Source organism: Eschscholzia californica, unplaced genomic scaffold (genome assembly GCF_041429995.1).
Source record: "Eschscholzia californica isolate CP2 unplaced genomic scaffold, dmEscCali1.0.p SCAF_1, whole genome shotgun sequence".
Taxonomy (NCBI): Eukaryota; Viridiplantae; Streptophyta; class Magnoliopsida; order Ranunculales; family Papaveraceae; genus Eschscholzia; species Eschscholzia californica.
In genome coordinates this window covers 81,088,386-81,112,446 of record NW_028238198.1, presented here as the reverse complement: position 1 = coordinate 81,112,446, position 24,061 = coordinate 81,088,386, and the positions used below count along the sequence as shown (strand labels likewise).

The following is a 24,061-nucleotide window of genomic DNA, read 5'->3' as shown; positions in this document are numbered from 1 at the left end:
AATTCAAAGTTTTGATTCATGTAATATTATCGAATTCTTTAAGAGTTAGTTGATAAAAGTTCGTAGTTAAATACTATATGACATCAAATTCTTAGTTTTTCTAACTATGTGAACATATATGATTTCACGTGATAATATTAATGAAAATGAAAATATTTTGCATATTGAAATAGACATAGACTTTATGCTTACAAAATAGTTATGTAATGACACAAAAAAAATATTTAATGAGGGCACACAAATGATTTTATGCACTCTTAAAACGATAATTCACAATGTCACGATGATTAGGTCCGCTCCTAAATTTTTTTGAAAAGTTAATAAAATCAACAAATTCAGTGAGAAGAAACACGAAGATCACATTAATGTAAATATAAATTCATAATATTTGCTCACAACAAATATACGTGTTAAAAAATGATAACTTGTCGTTAAAAGTAGAAATATTTGTACACCCAGAGTTAAAATTGCGCAATTGTTGTACGTTTGCCTTGACTGTCTCAGCAACTCATCTTTTGGTAAGTAGCTGTAAATGGTGACGTCGACTACTAATTGGTGTAGTGGTCCGGCACTCGCTCTTTATTCTGAAACTCCAAGGTTTGATATGAAAATCCATGAGCCATAGATTATAGGTATTGGGGTAAATTGAACGGGTCTGGCCACTCCCAGTGCTATTGTTGTTGGTGCCCATAGCTTTCTCCTTATTTAATAAATAGATAAACAATTGGATTGGGCTGAATTGTTCTGTTTTATCCTTAAGCCCATAAAGATATCCGGACATCTGATGTCGGAGATCTTCTCACACTATAAAGAAGAACCAGTTCACATCGGATTGCCCGTCACTTCACTCTTCATTTCAATGGCGACTTCAGGAACAGCTCTTACGATCACCGGTTAGGTCTTCTTACTTCAAACAGTATTTTCCTCTCAATTGGTGGATCTTCTTACCTGAACTAATCTGATTATTATCTAGGGTTTTCTACTGGAACAGTTTCTGTTCTTACTATCATTTCATCCGTTAATAGTTTTGTCTAAATTTCTCTTGTGATAATACTGATTTCTGTAAAATCTTTTTGATTTATATCTGTTTTTATTTTCAGATATTATTAGTCTAATAATACCAAACAAATCAACTTGAATTAGGGATCATTTTTAGCTCTACTTATAATCTAATCTAATCTGATTGCCTTCTTCTTCTTATATTGAATCTCTTTGTTCCATGAACCTAATTCAACTTGATTCAGTTTCATTAAATTCAATTAATATTCACCAAATGTTGTTTACTTGATTCTTTCATAAGTATGGTGTTAGGATATGAGAATGAAAACCCACTGGCTAAAAAGGGAGTGTTTGTGAGGCCTAAGACTCAAAAAAGATGCGTGTATATTGCTCATCGTGAAATTGTTAAAAACTCTTTATGTAGTTTAGGCTATGCTCGAAAAGTCGGAAATCGGGACTAGTCGGTCGACCCTGGCCTAGCTACCAGGCGGGATGACAACGGGACCAGTCGAATTTCATCGGTTAAACTTAAAATATAAATACATATATATGTATATATATAATTACATATATTATATATAAATTATTATCATTATAAACATGGTTTATACATTAGAAATACAAAATTATAAATAAAATCAACTAAGAGATAAGAACAAGATGTAGAAACAATTAGAGTATAGAGAGAGAGATAATAAACAAGGTCGAACTTACTTAGAGAGTTAGAGAGGTAAAGAGAAGAAAAATAATGATAGAGAGAGAAACTTTACTTGCAATGGAGGATTGGAGCTAGTTCTTATTGAAGGAGTGAAGGGAAAACCCTTAAAACCTAGATTTAGGAAAACCTCGTTTCTAAAAAAAAAACCTAACTGGCCCATGAACGAGTAACTCGAGGCCTAGCCGAGTAGGCTAGTCGGCTCTAGGCGCCGGGTTAATCGCTTCTCTAAAAGGACTAGAACTTTTGACCCTAGTCGAGCGGCCACATGGGGACTAGCGTGTGATCGGCGCCCAGGCAATGCCTAGGCGGGGACTTTTAAAGCATAGAGTTTAGGTTATTACTTCCAATAATGGTGTGAATATTGACGGCACGTTAAAAACGCTGATGAACAACCAAATAAGGAGGAAATGGTCAAACTGTGATGTCCTACACACGTAATTTGCCTTTTTAACTTTGGGAATAATACCTAATTGGATTAACTTAGTCTTCCCCCCACACCCTTTTAAGGATTAGTTTTTTCTGTTTTGATGATCAAAGAGTTCATCATCAATCCGTGACATTAAATTTGTAGGGGTTTCTAGCAGTGGTTAGAGAGATAAACTAAAATAATTGCTTACCGTTTCGGCCTTTCTTAAACATGATTGCTGAGTTTGTAAGGAGTTTTCCAACACGTGGTGAGATATTTAATGACGTATTAAGCATGGGTGGTTGAGACTAGCTACCAAGAACCTAGATACGGCAAGAACCTTTTTCATGTTTTAGTTGTGACATCTTTTTATGATCCCTTGCAAGCTCTCTTGCATGTTCTGGGCTCACTTTTTGTGGTTGAGTGCATGATGTCTTGTTTGACTTCTATTATTAGTAGAAAACCAATTGCAAAGTTCTTTAAGAATTCCCACTATACCGGATTTGCATTTAGGTTTAATAGGAAAGTAGTTGGACTGTTTCAGATTTTCCTAGTGCTTTTTTGCCCTCTTCTATGCTGAATACGAGGTTTCTTGTTGGATGTAGGTGGATCCCATTTCAAGCAGCAAGAACCATGGACTACAAAGCGAAACTTCTTTGGGAACTCATCAAGGTTGACATTTCAACAAAAAACAAAGCAGCCAGGAACAAATAAGAAACTGTCCGTTTGTGCTGAATACTCGTACGTATTATGTTATTAGTTTGAAGTTTAGTCAATTAGTAATTACTCTTACTATTTTTAGAAGAATAGATGTGATTTAAGAGAGTGATTGAAAATTTTATATTAATAGTATGGTAGCTTTAGGGAAAGAAATATAATATACCAATCTGTAAGATAGTAAAGTTCCCTTTTAGTAGCTGTTATCTGTTACTTCGCAATTTTAAGTCCCCCCTGCCTCACATTTGAGTTATATTCATAGCAATAGTTGTCGATTACTTGTTGCTCCATGTTATATATTACTATCGCAAATGTGTATATGTTCCCAACTGCGTTCAACTTTTTTTTCGATTTGACAATCTTATGAGAACCACTTTTTGTGTTCTCTGACTCACTCCTTCAATGGGTATTGAGTATATACCCCACTTTCAATTTGAAAATCTCATAGCCAGTATTTAAGTTACATCTTTAGATGAATTCTCTCAATAAATCATCTTTTTTCGATATCCAAGTGATGATAGGAGAGGTGGAGGTGGTGATTTTGTTGCTGGTTTTGTTCTTGGAGGTGCAGTTTTAGGAACTCTTGCATATATCTTTGCTCCACAGGTAACTTGGTTTCATTGTTGCAAGCTTCCACATTGTTATTTTATCTTTCCTATCTGATGCATTAATCTATTCACAGTCCTTTTGGTGTGGTTCCATGACTATCTGTTTAAAAATCCAGTAATATAGAGACTCCTTTCTGTCATGGAAAACATCATCAACAAGAATCATTTCCAACATTAATGACTATAAGATATTCACTTAGATTTAATGGTTTAACGAGATATTCTATTTTATCCAAATTTTGCTAGAAGTTCTGTTAGCTTATGTGTTTTTCCCGGCAAAAACAAAGTAGTTTGGAGTTGGCTGATCCACCCAAGTAACTTGGGGATCGGATTGGGGGTAGCCCGAGCCAGTTCCATGTCGAACACACACACACACACACACACACACACACACACACACACACACACACGGGATATACATATCCTAGACACACACACACACACACACACACACACACACGGGATATACATATCCTAGAGTTAGTAAAAACTCGACTGAGTTACATGGCTCAGATAGGTGGGTCGGGGTCAGGCATTCTCCAATCTAAGAAGATCCTGGCCCACTTGCTTAGCTGAAAAGTTGATACAATTTTTGTTATCTGTTTGATTTCTTAGTTTTCTAATGTTCCTTCAATCAGATCAGGAGATCTCTTCTTAATGAGGATGAAGATGGATTTCGCCGAGCTAAGCGCCCAATTTACTATGATGATGGTTTCGAGGTAACAATTTGCCTTTAAAATGCCGCTTAAGATTTCGATCAACAAATGTGTTCTCAATATTTGAATTTTCTTTCTGAGTACAGAAGAGAAGAGAGATTCTAAATGCAAAGATAAGCCAGTTGAATTCCGCCATTGATAATGTTTCGTCAAGGTTGAGAGGTCGAAAGAACATTGATGTGCCAGAGCCCATCGAAACTGACTCTGAAATTGAAGCTACAATTTGATCGATCAAATAGTAATCTGCACCATCCTCATGCTTGTTCAGGTATCTTAGCAAATAAAATAGAGTAAAATTCTTAAAATGTTCATGTACAAGATGTTTTAATCTGCTGCTGAAGCGAATGATTTCTTAAGATTGCCAATGATGGTTGTTGATTGCTGGATTATTACCTATAAAAAGACTGAAATTCACCTCTTTTTGTGTTCAAACTATAATTACTAAACGTATCTGAATCTAAGTATATCCCCCGAAAGAATTTTCAACTTTCGAGCAACCCGACGGTTGGTAGGTTTGGGGAAGTAACTTTGCGAATGAATAGAGGCAACAATTTCGAGCAACACAACGATGCTAGAGCATACGTGATCACTAAAAATTGGGACAAAGATTGAGGCATGAACTTTTCGGACAAAAGTTGAAAAGACACGTAAATTGGACGGTGTTTTTATAAGTATGGGTTTGAATTTTATCCCTTTCCTTTGCCTGACAAAGAAGGAAACCATTTACTTGCCTAGGGGATTATATATTTTTAGTTCATGGGACATGGGGGGACTAGACGGGCGGGACGGAGAATTTATTCGAGGAAGCTTTTGAAAAACCAAAGAGAGAATACATTTTAGATATAGTTTATGTTGCAGAAAAGGACCTCTGAGTGATGAGTCCCTTCCCTAAGATTCTCTCTTTATTGATCTATATGATTTTAGTAATAAGGCTAGAAAAGGCATATCTATGTAAATCATACATACTATTCTAAACTTTCATCATATAAAATTAGTTTTTGAAAAGGGGATGTTATAATGATAGGAGAAGAAAAAAACCGACAGATTATGGGCAGAAATATAATTTGGTTTGTTGTGATTCGTGCTTCCGATGATTTAGATTCATGGAATGTCGCGAATCACGGTAAACCACATAAGATTTTTGTCCAGAGTGTCTAGTTTTTCTTGTTCCCTTCGTTACTCGTTATAATATCCATTTTTGTTACATATATCATATATGATTCCAAAATTCTAATTCTTTTTTACTTGTATTGGTTAGATGATACCTCTACTTCCAAAACTTCAAAAAATATGAACTTTTAGCATCACTTTATTTTCAAATTTTTTCTTTTGCTAATTTTTTTTTCTTTATAAAAAGAATTTTATTTTATCTTTATCTGTTTTGCGATAATAATCATTTTACTGAAAGAATAGGTTTTAACAATTTTTTTCATCAAACATTAACGGTCGTAGCTCTGAGTCAAGTAACTTGTTTCTTTAAAAGTTGACTCCAATAAATAAGCAAAATACTCTCTCACTCACTGAAAAGAGTTACTAAAGTGACATTCCAGAAATTTATATCTTTTACCATCATATAAGTTTTTGGAACTTGCTAGTCTTTTCAATAGTTTCATGGAAAATTGAACTGTTTTCGAAGACCAGGTGAACCTGTTGTTTCCTTTAGAGGTAGCCTAATAGCTAACATTTTGAGATATATTATAGTTAACCTGGCTCAGCCCATTTAGATTGTGCCTCTCAACAAATAAGTCTGAAATGTTCACAAAACAAGATAGTTTTTCAATACTTTTCACCATCGCTATAATCACGGATGGAGTTTAAATAGAGTTTGAGTGTATTTACTTAGTACATGTTATCATAGAATTGAGTTAAAACTCAATGGAGTGGTGAAGGATTAGCAAAATTACTAGAATATCTCCACATTTTCATAGTTCAATACTTCAATTTTATAACGAGATTGAAGTAGATAATAAGACATTTTTCATATAAATAGAGATAATGACATAACAGAGACTTCATATATGACTTTTACATCGTAAAACCATAAGAAGCTAAGAATCTTCACAATGAAACTATATTGAAGTGCAGATCGTTAAAAGTGATCATCACACTTGTAAGCATTGTGAAGAATTTGATTTAACGTCTAAGCCCATAAATAATAGAGAAAATGACTACTAAAAACGACGTAAATATGCCTCTTACGTACACGCTTAACGATTCAAAGGGTTCGAGGCACACGCTTAACGATTCAAAAAAAAAAAAAAATATGCCTCTTACGTACGAAGCTATTCAAACAATGAAAGTATCTCCTAATGTCGATCGTTAAAAGTGACCGCCCTTGGATTTCTTTCTTATTGAACCTAAAAGAAACATAAGTACGTATAGTATAGTATACACCAAGACCAATCGATAAAATGTGTGATCTTAGAAACCCCAATTCTAACATTATCCGTGATGAGTTGATCGATTCCAATCTCTCTCAATCACCAAGTCATCTCTTCCTGCACCCATAAACTAGTAAGCTCAATTCCATCTCCACTGGTTTGTCTACAAATAGGAGTAGATCCTGCAGGATTCCAAGCTTCACACCCTGAAATTATAACACCAAATGAGCTAAACAGAAGAATCTTTATAATGTAGACACATTTTAGAACGTCGAATAAAAGTTCTCACCGTTGATTGATGGGTTCAGATTCCTCTCGAAGCTTGAATATGTTGAATCTTCGCAGAATCCCATGTAGTTCATGCCTCCGGTAAAAGGCGACAAATAGTTGCTCTGAGTGAACAATTTGTCGGTTTGCTCAACTCCGTCCATGTTGTAAGATTGCCCTTGAGAGATTTCAGAAGAACCAGATTGACATGGATTCCATGATGTTCTCGAGTCTAAGAACTCCGACCCGTTTAAGTATTCAGAGAGTAAATCTTCGCCTTGCATATAAACCTGAAATGTTTAAAATGAATCAACAAGCACATACTGAGAACTTCATTGGTGGTTTTAATTCTGTTCTTGAAGTAGTTTTGACTAATTTTGTTTGGTACCTCTGAAGTCAAATTTGGCGATATCCATTCGTTTATGGAACGGGTCTGAGTCGAAATTGGATCAAACTCCCCTATCATTCTACTCTCGTAAGGCGAAGTTACAGGTGTTGAGTAGTTACTTCCATTGTTAGTGTTAGTAGCTTGAGTAGGAGTCCCATGGTAAGTATTCAAATTCTCATTTTGAAATCCTCCCGAATTGAAGTTTCCGATTGAAGAAGATCTTCCTATCATCTTGGAACTCGATTCTCCTTGGACTTCACCCATCTTCTCGTTCTTCTTAACTACTCGGCACAAAGCATAAGCTCCCTGGAAGATTTAATTTTAGTAAACTCATCACTCAAATAGTTCATAACGTTTTTAGAGAATTTTGAATGACTAAAGTAAAAAAGAATACCTGAGAACTAGATGATCCATGAGGGAGATCATCACATAACCGATATTCGTGCATTACCCAATCAGTTCGATCACCAGAAGGTGCCCTTCCTCGATAAAATACCAGGGTCTTTCGAAAACCAGTAACTTCTTCTAACTTGCTTACTATTTTTCGATCTTTTCCAGTGGCTTTCCAATATCCAGTTCTTGTTGCTCTATTCGTTCGTGACCCATTTGGATACTTTCGATCACGTGGACAAAAGAAGAACCATTCCATATCTCTCTTTGGTAGGAATGACTTATCTGAAAGTAGTAACAAAATTTAATATTCATTAACAATTAAACTAATCACATTAGGAAAGACTAACTGTTGTAGTTTCTTTTCATTTAGGTTCAACTAGAATTTATCTTTTTAAAAGAAGGAAACAAACCCGATTAAATCGGCTTTTGTAATAGATTAAAGTGAGATTCCTCCCTAAAAAGTACACCTTCAAATGTTTTAGCTTATAGATTAGACCTAATTGAACACTACTAATCCCTAAGAAAGTTCTCTTCAATCTTATTCCCACGATGTTCTTCCGATTAGTCTAAGCTTTGTTTCAGCATTCCACAAATGTAAATAGTATTCGACGATTTATTAACCATATCAAGGGAGAGTAAGCTGAAACTATTCATGAAGTTGACGCATTCGAATGAGTTCTTATTGCTAATTGGAATTATCAAGAAGTTGGTAAAATGGGTACCTGGTAATTCCCAAGGCTCAAACTTATAAAGATCGATAACCGGAATAACTTCAAGATCAAATTTCAGTCCCTCTACTTTCCTCTTCAAGTAATAGCTCACCAATTCATCATCAGTTGGATGAAATCGAAAACCAGGTGGTAGTGATGCAGATCCCATCTTAATTCCAAAATCGGAAAATAAAATCGGAGAAAACAGAAACTAAAAAAAGAAAAAACTGATGGAGATTAGACCAAATTTGGAGCTGAAATCAAGTACCCAAGCTGTATCTATTGAAGATTTGGAAGATCCAATAGTAAAAGCTTTGAGAAATAGAAAGTTTCTTGTCTAAAACTGAATAAAAGATGATGTAAGAATTGCACAATAGTAACATCTCTTTCAAATTCAGATTTTGTTCTTATAATTAAACACACCCAAACCCTTCCTTCCTTTAAACCCTAAAATCCCAAATTCAACTTGAAAATCTAAATAAAACTTGTTTTCAACTGATACCCAGATTATAAAACTTTCTGAATTATCTTTAAAACTTCTAAAAATGTGAATGTTTTATGTGTTTGAATTAATGGAATTACAGTTTTTAGAGAGAGAGAGAGAGAGAGAGAGAGAGAGAGAGAGAGAGAGAGAGAGAAAGGGTGAGACAATTGAAGTGTTGAAGAAGAAGAAAATGGGATTCTGTTTATATAGAAATGGTAAAGAGATGAGGAGATCAAAAGCAAAAAAAAACACCGAAAGGTTGAGAGATAGAGAGAGAAAGAGTTTGATTGTTTGAAAAATTAACACAAAATTCCAAAGTTGTGGGCCCGGAACTAGAACCGTTTACATTGTAAAAAATCGTTGTGGTTCCCGCCAAATTATTAAATTACCGTTAATATAGGGTTTATACACGTCATCTTGAGTCGGACAAAAATGCTTTTTTTCATTGTTTATTAATTTGCTTATAAGCTTGTCTATTGGTCTAATAAGGAGTGCTTTTACAAAAGGTTGTTCTTTCCTTCAAAAAAGTGCTTTAAAGTGTATGCGCTTAAGTGTAACAAGAGCAAAATCACCACTTCTTTTGTTGGAGGAAATAAAAAATAATATTATATATATATACAGTGGCGAAGTCAGAAATTTTCTTCTGTGGGGGCACTTTTAAAAAGAGAAACTCACATAAAATAATAAATCAAGCAATATGTATTAGCCCGTAACATTTTAATTTACTATATTGAATACTTTTTGGAACCACTTAGTATAAAAGTGGTTCGTCCTACACTATAGTTATTATATTTAGAAAACAACAAACTCTAGCAAATTTTTTTTCCAATCAACCTATTGCTATTTAATCTTCTTTGAATGATATATGAAATACGTAGGTGAATTTCATTATATTCTTAATTATATTTTTAGGGTAATTTAGTTCAATTTTTTTAAGAAAAAAGAATTACACAATTTAATTTAGAAATATATACAAAGGAAACCAAAAAATAACTACACTTGCTTTTTCGTGGAAGAACTTTACACGCAATCAAAATTCTGAAAGTAAATAAATTATATATATTCATGCTTTTATCTTATTTGATTTCTAAGGAAACTGACTATACACGGTAACGTTTTTTACTAAAATATTTTACGATTTATTTTTGATTGTAATTTAATGGTTACTAAAATAGTCAAACTAGGTAATTAATCTAACACACTAAATAAAAATGTATATTTTATGCCAAAAAATAATTTTATTATGAAAGAGGAGATGATTAGGAAAAAATCGTGTTACTCATTAGACTAGGTTTACCAAGAAATTAAATTACAAAATAGTCGATATATTTCACTTCACGGCTAAAGAATCATATTATAGTGCGATGGGTTTTACACTATTTTTCCGTAGACTTGAAATAAATAGTGGGTTTGCTACCTAGAAAAGAAATAAAAAATATCATTTAAGAATAAATCTTTTTGTTTAGGGATAGTGTTAGGAGAGGTCTTGGGAGCATGTGGGGGCATGCACCCCCACATGCCCCTTACTAGCCCCGCCCCTGTATATATAGATTAGATACCCTTTCTCTACACCATCTGTTAACGTGTTCTTCGTTTTCGTGTTTTACGCTGACTATGTGTCAAATGTTTCACACGATTTACAACTATTGATCGGACACAACTGGTACTTAGTCATATGCCTTTTTACATAAACAACTTATTACGAGACAAAATGTCCCACATCTTGTTTAATTTAGCTTGTTATAGTATGAAATGATGGTATGTGTGTGCTAACTTATCAAGACTTGTAAATGTTAGAACCTTTAAAGTTTGTGATGGCGACCATCCACCTATGGGCCTCACGGTTATTCCAACTATAGGCCCAACTGCGTAGAAGTTATATTATTATAAGTTTCCTATTTTATTATTTAGGGTTTCTATGTTTAGGAATATTAGCAATCAAGGAAAGTAATATTAGTAGTTATCTTATTTCTCACTTTGAGTCTAATTAGGAAAGCATAATCTCTATATAAGAGAAGCCCAGTTTATCTTGTAAGACATTGAATTGAATTATAAACAAACCTCTTGATTGCATCTTCTTTCTTTACAATTATTTTAATTTATCGTTAGTTATTTCTTGTTTCTTCTTTAGTTTTAGTAATGGATTCCAAAGTTATTTCGCTTCCGCAACAATCTACATCAGCTGGTATCATGAGCCTTCAAAATCCTGAAATTTTTTTTCCAACAAATCATCCAGAAAGGAATAAAGTGTTCAAATCAAGACTTACAATAAACAAGAAAGTCTGCGATTTCATCATCGATAATGGTAGTGAAGAGAACATGATTTCTCAACGACTTGTCAATGCTCTTAAACTACCTACAACTGAACACCCAAATCCTTATAAAGTTGGTTGGATTTCTGATCAAAAAGAATTATCGGTAACAACCCAATGCACATTCCCGTTCTCCATTGGCTCTTATTATCGTGATTCAATTTGTTGTGACGTCGTCGATATGGATAATTGTCATTTTATTTTCGGAAGACCATGGATTTTTGACGTCGACGCCACATATCATTGTCGGGCAAACATATTCGAGTTTTCTTGGTCTAACCGTACCCTTAAACTATTACCGTTAACGGAGAAAACCGATCTCTCGGTTAACACTTCCATCACGGCAAGCCAACAAACCTACCGACGTCCCATCCACTACACCGCACCGAGCCTACACCATCACCCCGAACCAGCTCCACCACCCCAACGTGTCACCTATCACCGATCACCACCAACAACAACAACCGAAACCCACCACCACCGTAACACCACAGCAGCCAAAACAGCAACCACCGACACCTACCCCTACCGAAACCGCACCACCAACAGCCCCACTTCGCGGCTTCTTGCTAGCAACCAAAGACACATCATCCACCGACCGACCACCACACCCATCCGTTAAACCCCTTCTTGACGAATTCCAAGATCTTATACCCTCCATCACACCACCTTCTCTTCCACCTTTAAGGGATATTCAACACCAAATTGATCTTATACCGGGAGCTAATTTACCGAATTTACCTCACCACAAGATGAGTCCTCAGGAACATAAGTTACTCCAGAAACAAGTAGAAGATTTATTATCTAAGGGCTTTATTCGGGAAAGCCTTAGTCCATGTGCAGTTCCGACACTTTTGGTTCCAAAGAAAGACGGTATATGGCGTATGTGTGTTGACAGTAGAGCTATCAACAAAATTACCATTAAGTATGGTTTCCCAATCCCTCGTTTAGAAGACATGCTTGATCACCTAACAGGGGCTACAATTTTTTCCAAAATTGATCTCAAAGCAGGTTATCACCAAATTAGGATTCGAGAAGGAGATGAATGGAAGACAGCATTCAAAACAAAGGAAGGACTTTATGAATGGTTAGTTATGCCTTTTGGCCTCTCTAACGCTCCTAGTACTTTTATGCGTTTCATGAATCAATTTCTTAAACCTTTTTTGAACAAGTTTGTAGTCGTTTACTTCGATGATATCCTCATCTTTAGTAAATCAAGAAATGATCACTTAGATCATATTCGAGCAGTTTTTGAGGTTATGAGACAAAACTCACTATTCATGAATATTCCCAAAAGTTTTTTCTTCTTGGATGAAGTTTATTTTTTGGGATTCATTATCAGTAAAAGCGGTATGAAAGTTTATCCCGCCAAAGTCCGAGCTATTTCTGAGTGGCCTATTCCATCCTCACCTTCCGAAGTTCGTAGTTTCAATGGTTTGGCCTCTTTTTACAGACGTTTTATACGGGATTTCAGTACAGTTATGGCACCACTTACTGATTGCTTAAAAAAGGGTAAGTTTTTATGGGGACCCCAACAAGATGATAGTTTCTCTACAATTAAACAACGATTATGTTCAGCTCCAGTTTTGGCATTCCCAGATTTCTCCAAACCTTTTGAAGTGGAATGTGACGCTTCAGGCTTAGGTATTGGAGCAGTACTATCTCAACATAAAAGACCTATTGAATTTATGAGTGAAAAATTGGGAGACGCAAGACGAAAGTGGACGGTCTATGAATCCGAATTTTATGCTCTCTACCGAGCACTCCGTCATTGGCAACGTTTTCTCCTCGGGGTCGAGTTTGTCCTATATACGGACCATAAAGCGTTACAAACACTTAACGATCAAAGAACCGCGGACCCTATGCATATGAGATGGATTTCGTTTATTCAACGATTTAACTTCGTTATCAAGCATAAATCCGGGTCTTCTAACACCGTGGCCGACGCCCTTAGTCGGAGAGCTAGTCTATTAACCACTATGACCGTTCACGTTCCGGGTTTTGAGATCTTACCCGACCAATATAAAGATGACCCCGATTTTGGTACAATTTGGGATTCATGCAGTCAAAATCGTTCTTCAGGTGAGTTCTTTATCTCTTCCGGTTATTTATTTCGTGGTAATCAGTTATGTATTCCTATCTCTTCTCTTCGGGAACATATTATTCGAGAATTACACAACGAGGGCCACGTAGGACGTGACAAAACGTTCACGTTAGTTTCCGAAAGATTTTATTGGCCTAAACTCAAAAGAGATGTCTCCCGTATTGTAGAGCGTTGCTATGTTTGTCAATCAAGTAAAGGCAAAACACAAAATTCAGGCCTTTACTTACCATTACCAACTCCGGGTACTATTTGGGAGGATTTATCTATGGATTTTGTTCTTGGTCTTCCCCGTTCCCAGAAAGAACGAGACTCAATTATGGTCGTCGTTGATCGTTTTAGCAAGATGGCTCACTTTATTCCATGCAAGAAAACTGACAATGCTTCTAATATTGCTAATTTATTCTTTTGGGAGATTGTTCGTCTTCACGGGTTACCTAAAAGTATAGTCTCTGATCGAGATGTGAAATTTCAAAGCCACTTTTGGCGCTTTTGTGGAAGAGACTCAATACTAAGCTTAATTTCAGTAGTACATGTCACCCTCAAAGTGACGGACAAACGGAAGTTGTCAACCGTTCTCTTGGTAACCTACTTCGTTGTATTATCAAAGATAGGGGTGTCAATTGGGAAACCGCTATTCCTCATGCAGAGTTCGTTTATAATAGCACCGTTAACCGTACTACGAGGAAGACGCCATTCGAGATAGTGTATACATCTCGGCCGAACCATGTAGTCGATCTCGTCCCTCTTCCTTCTATTGACGAGTTCGACCCAATGGCCGACACCTTCGCTTCTCATATCCTCTCTTTACATGATGAGGTTCGTCATAATATTTCTATGGCAAATTCGTCGTATAAGACGTCCGCCGACCGTCATCGTGTTCATAAAGATTTCAAAGAAGGCGATTTGGTCATGATTTATATTTCCAAGCAACGAACTCCCGTAGGTACTTTTAAGAAGCTCGGCCAAAAGAAATTTGGTCCATTCAAGATTCTCCACAAAATCAATGATAATGCGTTCGTGATTGATCTTCCATCAGATTTCAATATTTCCAACACTTTTAATGTTTCCGATATTTATCCATTTTTTCCGGACGAGCCAATTTATGAAGACACCAACTTGGGAACAAGTTGTTCCACGGAGGGGGAGTATGATGGCGGCCATCCACCTATGGGCCTCACGGCTATTCCAACTATAGGCCTAACTGCCTAGAAGTTATATTATTATAAGTTTCCTATTTTATTATTTAGGGTTTCTATGTTTATTAATATTAGCAATCAAGGAAAGTAATATTAGTAGTTATCTTATTTCCCACTTTGAGTCTAATTAGGAAAGCATAATCTCTATATAAAAGAAGCCCAGTTTATCTTGTAAGACATTGAATTGAATTATAAACAAACCTCTTGATTGCATCTTCTTTCTTTACAATTATTTTAATTTATCGTTAGTTATTTCTTGTTTCTTCTTTAGTTTTAGTAATGGATTCCAAAGTTATTTCGCTTCCGCAACAATCTACATCAGTTTGTCTAAGAAAATTCATTTGTAGGTTAATCTTTGCAAGCAAGTCTAATACCCCCAATAATATTGCCCAAAGGTCAAGAAAAAGGAATCAAGGGAATAGTCTTTAACACATCCTTGGGCTGCCTTCTCTTTACCAATTTCCATTAACCTAAAAGATCGGAAATAACCATAGCTTTTGAATTATAACATGAAACTCTTAAGGACTTGTGTTGATGAAATACGTTTCTACATCTAAAACAACGACCCAAACAACACTAATAATACCAATAACGACACTCTTTTTTTCCTTTTGACAAAACAAAGTTAAGTCATAGTTTAGAATTTAGACCACTTTCCAATACTACAAGGGCAATAGTTTGATGAACAAGTATGAATTGGAAGCTGAAAAAAACAACAAGTTTGAATAAATATGTAAAAAACTGTAGATGTTTGTAATTTTTCATAGGGAAAGGGAATTGAAAAGGGACAACATTATCAACACATTATTGTGAGATATGATTACTACTTGTTTGGGTCTTTCGGCCCTTATTTGTCTATTATCATCAACTCTTTTGTCTGTTGATGTAATCGCCCACAAAGGGCGTGGAAGGTGGGTCCTTAATGTCCAATCAGTCTCCCTCTCTCTCTCTCACTCTATGACCCAACACACATATTTAGGTGTCTATAGTTAACTCATTTTGATACTCTATATGCCATAGCATGCACCAAGTTTGAATTCCAAAATGGGTTGTTTCACATTAGCATTCAGAGCGTCACATTTGAGATGATGTGGATTCAGGTGTGAGAATAGTTAAGCTGCATAGAAAAATGTTGAAAGATTAATGACTCATTCAACAAATTTAAGACTTTGTTAGTCGATTTTCTAATATTCGTAGGTGTCAATTTAATATATTAATTTCTTGCAAATTTGATGTGAAAACAATAATTAACAAAACAGTTTTACGTGAATAGCCGCACAAATTTTAGTATCACAAGTATGTGTCATATCACAGGTATCCCATGAGGCCATGACAAATAACTCGCATTGCAAATGACTTTTATACTGTGAGTTGTAAAGATATCGATTATTTCTTTAATATCGTTGTAGTCTCTTTAATAGCCTGAAAATATTGTTGTAGTCTCTTTAATAGTGTTATCAAGTAAAGCAAATAATACCTATTTTGATTTATTATGACCGAACGATCGTTCGGTCATAAACTACGTACTCATTGTTTTTCACACCAAATCTCAATGTTTTCCGTTTATGATTTCTACATACCACCCAAATAACTCATTTTTGAGTGAAATGAACACTTTCGACCCATTAAAGATGATCCTCAACTGTCAAGAAAGAACACCCGGATTATCTTTTATGCAAAACCTATGAAATCTAATAAATTGATCACTTTAGGCTAGTTTGTAAAATGTATGAACCAAGCCGCCGTCACTCTTTGAATTTCAGCAATTACGTCGGCATAAATTCCTTGTAAACCATTTAGTTGTACATGTAACACTCTTAATAGAAAAACCAACACTCTATTTAAAGCATCTTTCACCTTTTGACCTACCCACTCCTAAACTAGCTAGATTCACTTGTAAGTATACTTGAATCACTTTATTGCTCTAATTTACTTTTGAACTCAAATTTCACCCGGCAATATAATGAGAGCTATTTGCCTTTTTGAATAATAAGACCATAAGAGAAAAAATGAACAATTATTGGTGATAAGCTTCATAGTTGGACATTTCCATAGTTTGTTGTCTCATCTGCCATGGCTTACATGAAAAGTTATTTCTCTTGTACTACTTTTCTCAAGTCTAATCAAACTCATCCACATTTCACTCCTTCAAAATTGGGATGGGTGCTTTTATAGGCGCCCCGTCCCTTTACTCTTGGCTCCCCTCTTTTGACACTTCTCGTGGACTTCGGATTGAGCAATTTCGAGACCCGTGGACAAAGCAGTCCGTGGGGGCGCTGAGAGCGAGAACGGGCCTAAATTAAAAAAGAGGGCATCTATAGATGCACCCAACTAGGAATGCCTATAGGATAGGATTGTGACACTTCTCGTGGACTTCGGACTGAGCAATTCGAGACCCGTGGACAAAGCAGTCCGTGGGGGCGCTGAGAGCGAGAACGGGCCTAAATTAAAAAAAGATTCGGACTGAGCAATTCGAGACCGGTGGACAAAGCAGTGCGTGGGGGCGCTGAGAGCGAGAACGGGCCTAAATAAGAAAAGAGAGGGCATCTATAGATGCACCCAACTAGGAATGCCTATAGGATAGGATTGTGACACTTCTCGTGGACTTCGGACTGAGCAATTCGAGACCGGTGGACAAAGCAGTCCGTGGGGGCGTTGAGAGCGAGAACGGGCCTAAATAAAAAAAAGTTTTGGACTGAGCAATTCGAGACCGGTGGACAAAGCAGTCCGTGGGGGCGCTGAGAGCGAGAACGAGCCTAAATAAAAAAAAACAATTTCGAGACCGGTGGACAAAGCAGTCTGTGTGGGCGCTGAGAGCGAGAACGGGCCTAAATAAAAAAAAGAGAGGGCATCTATAGATGCACCCAACTAGGAATGCCTATATGATAGGATTGAATTGCTTATAGAATTGGAGGGCCTATAAAAATATTTTATGTAGTAGCCTAATGCGACACTGCGTAGCACTGGATAACTCAATACGAAATATCTCCACAAACAGGATAATGTTCTTCACTTCTTCTTCCCTCTCACTCTCTCTAAAATCTCACTAAAATCATGGCTTCATCTTCTACAGTTTCAACAACTCTCGATCTTCATCTCACTATTTCTCACCCTAATAAGAAACCCACTAACTTCTTTTCTTCTTCTCCTCACAGATTCAGAAACCCAATCAAGAAAAGGTTTACCATTCTATGTAACTCAACTCAATCTCCTCCAAATTCTTCCCAAGAAAAAAACCCTTCTCTCTCTGAACAACTAAAAGCCCTTTCTCTCACTACTCTCTCTGATCAACCTCAACCTCATCTTCTCTCTAAACCCAAGTCTATTTGGGTTAATCCTTCTAAACCCAAACGTTCAGTTCTCTCACTTCAACGCCATAAACGACCTTCTTACTCTTACAACCCTCAACTCAAAGACCTCAAACTTTTCTGCAAAAAACTTAATGATTGTGACCCATCTTCTGAATCTTCTTTCCTATCAGTTCTTGAAGAAATCCCACAACCATTAACAAGAGAAAATGCTCTTTCAATTCTCAATTTTTTGAAACCATGGCCAAAATCTTATCAATTCTTGACTTGGCTCAAGACCCAAAAGGATTTTTCTCCTCCTGAGACAATTTTCTACAATGTTACTATGAAATCTTTGAGATTTGGTAAACAATTTCAGCTTATTGAAGATCTTGCTAATGAAATGATGGAGAATGATGTTGAACTTGATAACATCACTTACTCCACCATTATTACTTGTGCAAAAAGGTGTGACCTTTTTGATAAAGCTGTTGAATGGTTTGAAAGAATGTATAAAACTGGTTTGATGCCTGATGAAGTTACTTACTCTGCTATTCTTGATGTTTATGCAAAATTAGGTAGAGTTGAAGAAGTATTGAGTTTATATGAGAGAGGAAGAGCTAGTGGGTGGAAGCCTGATCCAATTGCTTTCTCAATATTAGGTAAAATGTTTGGTGAAGCTGGAGATTATGATGGAATTAGATATGTTTTACAAGAAATGAAATCACTTGAAGTTGAACCTAACTTAGTTGTTTATAATACTTTGTTAGAAGCAATGGGTAAGGCTGGAAAACCTGGTTTAGCAAGAACCCTTTTTGAGGAAATGATTGATTCTGGTTTAACACCAAATGAGAAAACTTTAACAGCTCTGATCAAGATTTATGGAAAAGCAAGATGGGGCAAAGATGCTTTAGAACTTTGGGATAGAATGAAGACTAATGGGTGGAAAATGGATTTCATGCTTTATAATACTTTACTTAGTATGTGTGCTGATCTTGGATTAGAAGAAGAAGCTCAACAACTGTTTGAAGAAATGAAACAATCAAAAAGATGTAGGCCAGATAGTTGGAGTTATACAGCAATGCTTAATATTTATGGAAGAGGAGGAAAAGTTGATAATGCTATGAAACTTTTTGATGAAATGAGTGAATTTGGTATTAAACTTAATGTAATGGGTTGTACTTGTTTGATTCAATGCTTAGGGAGAGCTAAGAGAATCGACGATTTAGTAACAGTTTTCGAGTTTTCGGTTGAAAGAGGAATTGAACCTGATGATAGATTATGTGGGTGTTTATTATCTGTTCTTGCTTTATGTGAAGAAGACAATGAAGAAATTGAGATGGTTCTTAATTGCTTAGAGAAAGGAAATCCTAAGTTGGTTTCATTTGTTAGATTGTTAAATGAAAAAGAAGCAAGTTTTGATCAAATCAAAGATGAATTCAAAGAGATACTGAACAAAGTTGTGGTAGAAGTTCGTAGACCGTATTGTAATTGCTTGATCGATATATGTCGAAACAGAAATCTCCATGAGAGAGGTCATGAGTTGCTTTACTTGGGAACTCTTTATGGATTATACCCTGGTTTACATTCAAAAACATCAGAAGAATGGTCATTGAATCTTAGATCATTATCTGTTGGTGCAGCTTATACAGCATTTGAAGAATGGATGGAAACTTTATCGAAAATCATGGACCGAAAAGAGGACTTACCCGAGTTGTTTTCGGCTTATACAGGTGCTGGAACTCATAAATTCTCTCAAGGATTGGCTTATTCTATTGATTCACATTTGAAGAAACTTGGTGTACCATTTAGACAGTGTGAAGAGAAAGCTGGTTGTTTTACTGCAACAAGAGAGGATTTAGTGTCATGGATGAAATCTGGTGTTCAATCTACTGCAGTTTTGCTGTAAAAGAATTTTTAGTGATGAATTTTTCATTTTCTTAGGTTTATGAATGTTGTATCCAAAATTGCAGGATTGGTTACAGTTATCAAATTTTGAAACGTTTACCAAATTTAGGTAATTTGTCTGGCTTGAGTGGTGAAGTATAACTCGTTTGAATGACTAATTTGAGCTGATTTTATGTCAAACTGAGTAGCTTCAAGTGACTATAATGGCTTTCCTCAGACAAGATTGATGCAAATGAGTAGGACTTCGGATAATTCGAAAAAATATGAGTGAAGCAAATTACGATGCATTTTAGAAGCCTATATATTTCATAGAAAGATTAGACCAGTCCAGAACTGAGTCCCTATACATGCAGAAGTTTAATACAAATCATCAACTTCAATACCTGTACAAATCTTTAGTTCATCACAACTACAAATAGGGCATGAGATGCCAGAAAATATTCAAGACACCGAGTGCTAGGGTTTCAACTTCAGATGAACTAAACGAGATGTTAACATATAAAACATTATTATGTATTCCTCCCAAGAAAGGCTTCAAAAGAGCATACATTTATACATTTGTTGGTAAAACAATTTGTTGTTATGTTTAAGTTTACATCAAACAAAAAAACAATACCAACGAATTCGAGTGGAAACTTAACTGGTTTGAACATTAAAACGTATAACAGTTCAGCTTTAAGCTAATTGCCGAGGGTCGCGACTGTAACTGGTGAAGTGGTAGTCTTTCACTGGTAAAGTGTTAGTATTCGGTGATTGCGGATATGAAATTGAGATCAGCTTGGATCTATAACTTGCAGCACCATCTCCAGCTTTAACTTCAACCAACTCCGGGATAACAAAGTCTTCAGCTGAGAGTTCAGCGGAAATAATCTGATCAGGGATTGCCTGAGAGATAGCAATAAGCGACTCCCGAGCCAGCTCTTGGGACACCGTGCCAGGGGTTTGGTTATCCTGAGATATAGCAATAAGCGACTCTCGAATCAACTCCTGAGACACCTCCTTGCTATGGGCTTCAGTATCCTGAGATATAGCAATAAGCGACTCCCGGGTCAGCTCTTGAGACACCTCCTTGCCAGGGACTTTGGTATCCATACAATGACTACTGTTGAATACAAGAGACCACAGTTATTTCAATTCAAGAGCAATCACCCAACAACACAAGAATATAAAGACGGATATTTCCTGAAACTGTAGACGATGCCAAATAGATGGGAATAACATCTATACAAAATATAGACTAAACAGAGATGTCTGTAATATGCCAATTTAACGAGTCTTCATCAGATACTGCCACTCATGGTGAAGCATGCAAATATAACATTCGGAAAACTAAACTCAATCGACATTTTATACAGATCTTCTATCTTCTATACTTGTACACGGTTCCTGTTGTCTAGTCATTTTTTAAGTAACCAATAACATTGTTTACACCGTGTCAGGCTGTCTTAGCATAATTTTTAAGAAACAAAACAACGCGTGAAATGTGTTTGACATTATAAAACAGTGTACTCCTTCTCGCATATCCTGACCCCAAGTCTAACAGTGCATTTTTTTTACAAATTCTATAGCACAATCAAAATAAAAATGATGTGTAAATGAAGATACCCAAACCTCTAAATAAGCAGTAGTTGTTTCAGAAATGCATCGAACTTTGAATTAAAGCATATTTTGAATTTGTATTCTTTTGTCACTGAACTAGGGAAATGTCATAAATCGAAAACTATTTGCTCAGGTTCGAACTATTCGGCAGGGTGTTAGTGACTCGGCAATGTATAAAAGCAACAGTCCAGGACCCCTACTTGATTATGTGGACAAGGTCTAGTAATGCCGAAAATTTCCAATTTCTACTCACCAAAACCTATAATGGTGTGTTTCGTTGAAATATACTATCCTCTAATGCCGAACTGAGTCAATTTTGTACAAGATGAAGTATCAAGCAAATGAGGGAACACGAAACATGGTCAATAAGGTTGACCATTATGCTCCTGTAATGAATTTAAGGGCACTCATGCCACTTAATCACCATGGAATTTGGTGGAAATTCCTCTAAATTTACCAGTACTTCAAAGTGGACGAACAAACGACATCCCAAATATATCAACTATAACTCAAAAACACTTTCGTCACAAAGAACATCCCAACTAGCCTTAATGGGTATTTCAAATTTCAATTAACTCTTATAGTAAAACGTGGCAGGTTTCTTGTCTCAAACCAACCAAGCACAGAGTCCATTACCCAAGAGAGGACTACCCCTAGAGTCGGATGAGCTAACCGGCTCACAAGGGGTGGGGGGGTTAATTACAAAATACGCGATTCCCCAAAGATGAAATCTACTACCCATGTTTCCCAAGCTCACTTTGGTATAATGGTAACATCTAAATTTCTAAGTGGGAAAAACCAGGGTTTGAATCTAAACCTTTCCAAAAAGAAAATCTACCCATGTTTTTATAGCTCAATAACTTATCAAATTACTACAAATAACCAGAGATTCAACATAGCAAACAAACAAGAACTTTTCTTTTTCATTATAGTTGTTGAAACTTCTCATATTTTAATATCAGACATATTTTAATGAAAGATCAAATTTACTCTTTTTCAGTACCACATAGTAAACCCTAATCAGTTGAAACAATCTAGTAACTGTAATTCAATACTAACAAAGAAATTTAACAGGATTGTAATAAAAAGGAACGAAAAGATAGGGTTATGGTGTACTGAAAATAAGAAGAAATCGTACCTAAATTGGTTGCGTAAATCTCGTGTTAGAATTCTTCTTGATTTCTTCTTTTTCTTTTAGTTCTCCCTGTTTAATCAATCCCTTTTATTATCATTCATCTCTATCAACTTGCCTAAGCTGACTCGTTAGTGAGTCAGATCAGGCTCATGTGGGCCAGATCGGACCCACAAGATTTATGAATGAGGATGATTGAGGTTACCATCAACGGATGATAATAATTCATTAAATGAAAAACGTGGGATATTTTTGTATAGTATGCCAAAGCACCAAATTCCAGCTAAATGACGGCACAATTCATACCATATGTAACACAAGTTCAACATCCATATTCCATAACTATATTATGTCTAGCTGAGACTTACAACTTGTATTCTGTGCACTTGCGAGCTGTCTATTCTTTTTAAGTTGTGGAATTCGATGTCATCTACAAGTTGGATGGTAATAAACTAATGTCGTATTCAACCGATACGGCAATACGAACCCGTTTTGTATAGCTTGGATTAGTTACCCCACTGTGTGTTATACATGTCGTGGAATGAGTGAGTGTCGCCAGAGACGCATCAATATGTGAAAACAAATCTTACAAGTTCTATGATTTATTTCTTTCATGTAAGAGAACTGATATTATTGGATTTGATCAAAACTCGTAGAACCAAATTAGTGAGGGAGTATGTGGTGAAGGAAAATGGAGAGGCGGTGGGTAATTTTGCATAACCGAGTCAAGAAACTCAAGGTAAAATGGATGTTTAATGTATCTCATCAATCTTTTTTATTAGTAGAGAGAACCCAACACAAACATCCAACATTAAAATAAAAATTAATCTAATGATCACAACATAAGGTCTGTGGGTTTGGGCATTCAAAATATTATTTGGAGCATAAAACTTTAAGTCAAACAAAATTTATTTAGGGGCACCATCATATTGAGTTCAAAAATCAACTAGGTTATTGTTACCACGTAATTTTCATCTTCACCCCGATAATCACCACAACTTCCGACCACTGTCCACGACCCACCACCTTTGATCACTACCGCCACCAATTTTCTCTCTTCCCTCTTCCCCATTTCTTTCCTACATTTATTTATCTCTTTCTTCACGCAAAAGAGAGGGGAGCAGCTAATAACATTAAAATTGTTGTTGGCCCCCGACTGAAGAGATTGACTTAGTCAATATCATTTGACTGCAAAAGTCTATTGGAGCCCGAGTTCTCTTTTAGGATATAAATAGTACTTTACGGGTGATGTCAACCCAACCTAGAGATCTAACCTTCCTCTTTACCTAATCTATCCAAACTTCAACCTAGATATTCAAACTCTATAGATCTCACTGACCACCTCCAAAGTAAAGGTGGCCAATACGTGGACAACAGGGTCGGCCCTAATATGTGGGAGGCCCCAAGCGAAACTAAATTATGGGACCCTATATAGTATTTGGTAGAAAAAACAAAACAAAATTTGGAGTCGACCTCATGACCTCTCATAGAAAGTCTAAACTCTTGATCCAGTGAGCTACAACTCAATCCATGTCAAAATTCTCTTTATAACGTAATTATTATTCGAAAAATAACATACATCATTCAATATACAAGGCCCTTGATTATGTCGGGGCCCAAAGCGACCGCGTTGGTTGCTTTGGGCCCGGACCGCCCCTGGTGGACAACTGTTTTTTTTTATATGGACAACTATTTTCGTGTCCGGTGCGAGTCAATTATGCTTGACTTAGTTGATT

The 24,061-nt window shown here is 36.1% G+C and overlaps 3 protein-coding genes and 1 long non-coding RNA gene across 4 annotated transcripts; 2 read left to right on the top strand and 2 right to left on the bottom strand.

Annotated features, from left to right (window-relative positions):
• Positions 1-737: 737 nt before the first annotated feature.
• LOC147569807 (uncharacterized) lies at positions 738-4,582 on the top strand. The gene is made up of 5 exons (XM_086656331.1): positions 738-893; positions 2,729-2,864; positions 3,353-3,446; positions 4,087-4,167; positions 4,251-4,582. The coding sequence occupies exons 1-5, from the start codon at positions 785-787 to the stop codon at positions 4,389-4,391; spliced, it is 561 nt and encodes a 186-aa protein (XP_086512457.1). The 5' UTR covers positions 738-784; the 3' UTR covers positions 4,392-4,582.
• A 1,542-nt stretch (positions 4,583-6,124) lies between these two features.
• LOC147569806 (NAC domain-containing protein 71-like) lies at positions 6,125-8,964 on the bottom strand. The gene is made up of 5 exons (XM_086656330.1): positions 8,316-8,964; positions 7,595-7,875; positions 7,201-7,506; positions 6,835-7,102; positions 6,125-6,751 (listed from the first exon to the last, which is right to left on the bottom strand). Exons 1-5 carry the CDS (start codon positions 8,470-8,472, stop codon positions 6,645-6,647), a joined length of 1,119 nt encoding a protein of 372 aa, XP_086512456.1. The 5' UTR covers positions 8,473-8,964; the 3' UTR covers positions 6,125-6,644.
• An 8,351-nt stretch (positions 8,965-17,315) lies between these two features.
• LOC147569805 (pentatricopeptide (PPR) repeat-containing protein) lies at positions 17,316-19,704 on the top strand. The gene has a single exon (XM_086656329.1). It carries the CDS (start codon positions 17,454-17,456, stop codon positions 19,593-19,595), a length of 2,142 nt encoding a protein of 713 aa, XP_086512455.1. The 5' UTR covers positions 17,316-17,453; the 3' UTR covers positions 19,596-19,704.
• A 387-nt stretch (positions 19,705-20,091) lies between these two features.
• Positions 20,092-22,438, bottom strand: LOC147569804 (uncharacterized). Its single transcript, XR_015231343.1, has 2 exons — positions 22,332-22,438; positions 20,092-20,696 (listed from the first exon to the last, which is right to left on the bottom strand). It is a non-coding gene; the product is annotated as an uncharacterized LOC147569804 (long non-coding RNA).
• Between the last annotated feature and the right edge of the window lie 1,623 nt (positions 22,439-24,061).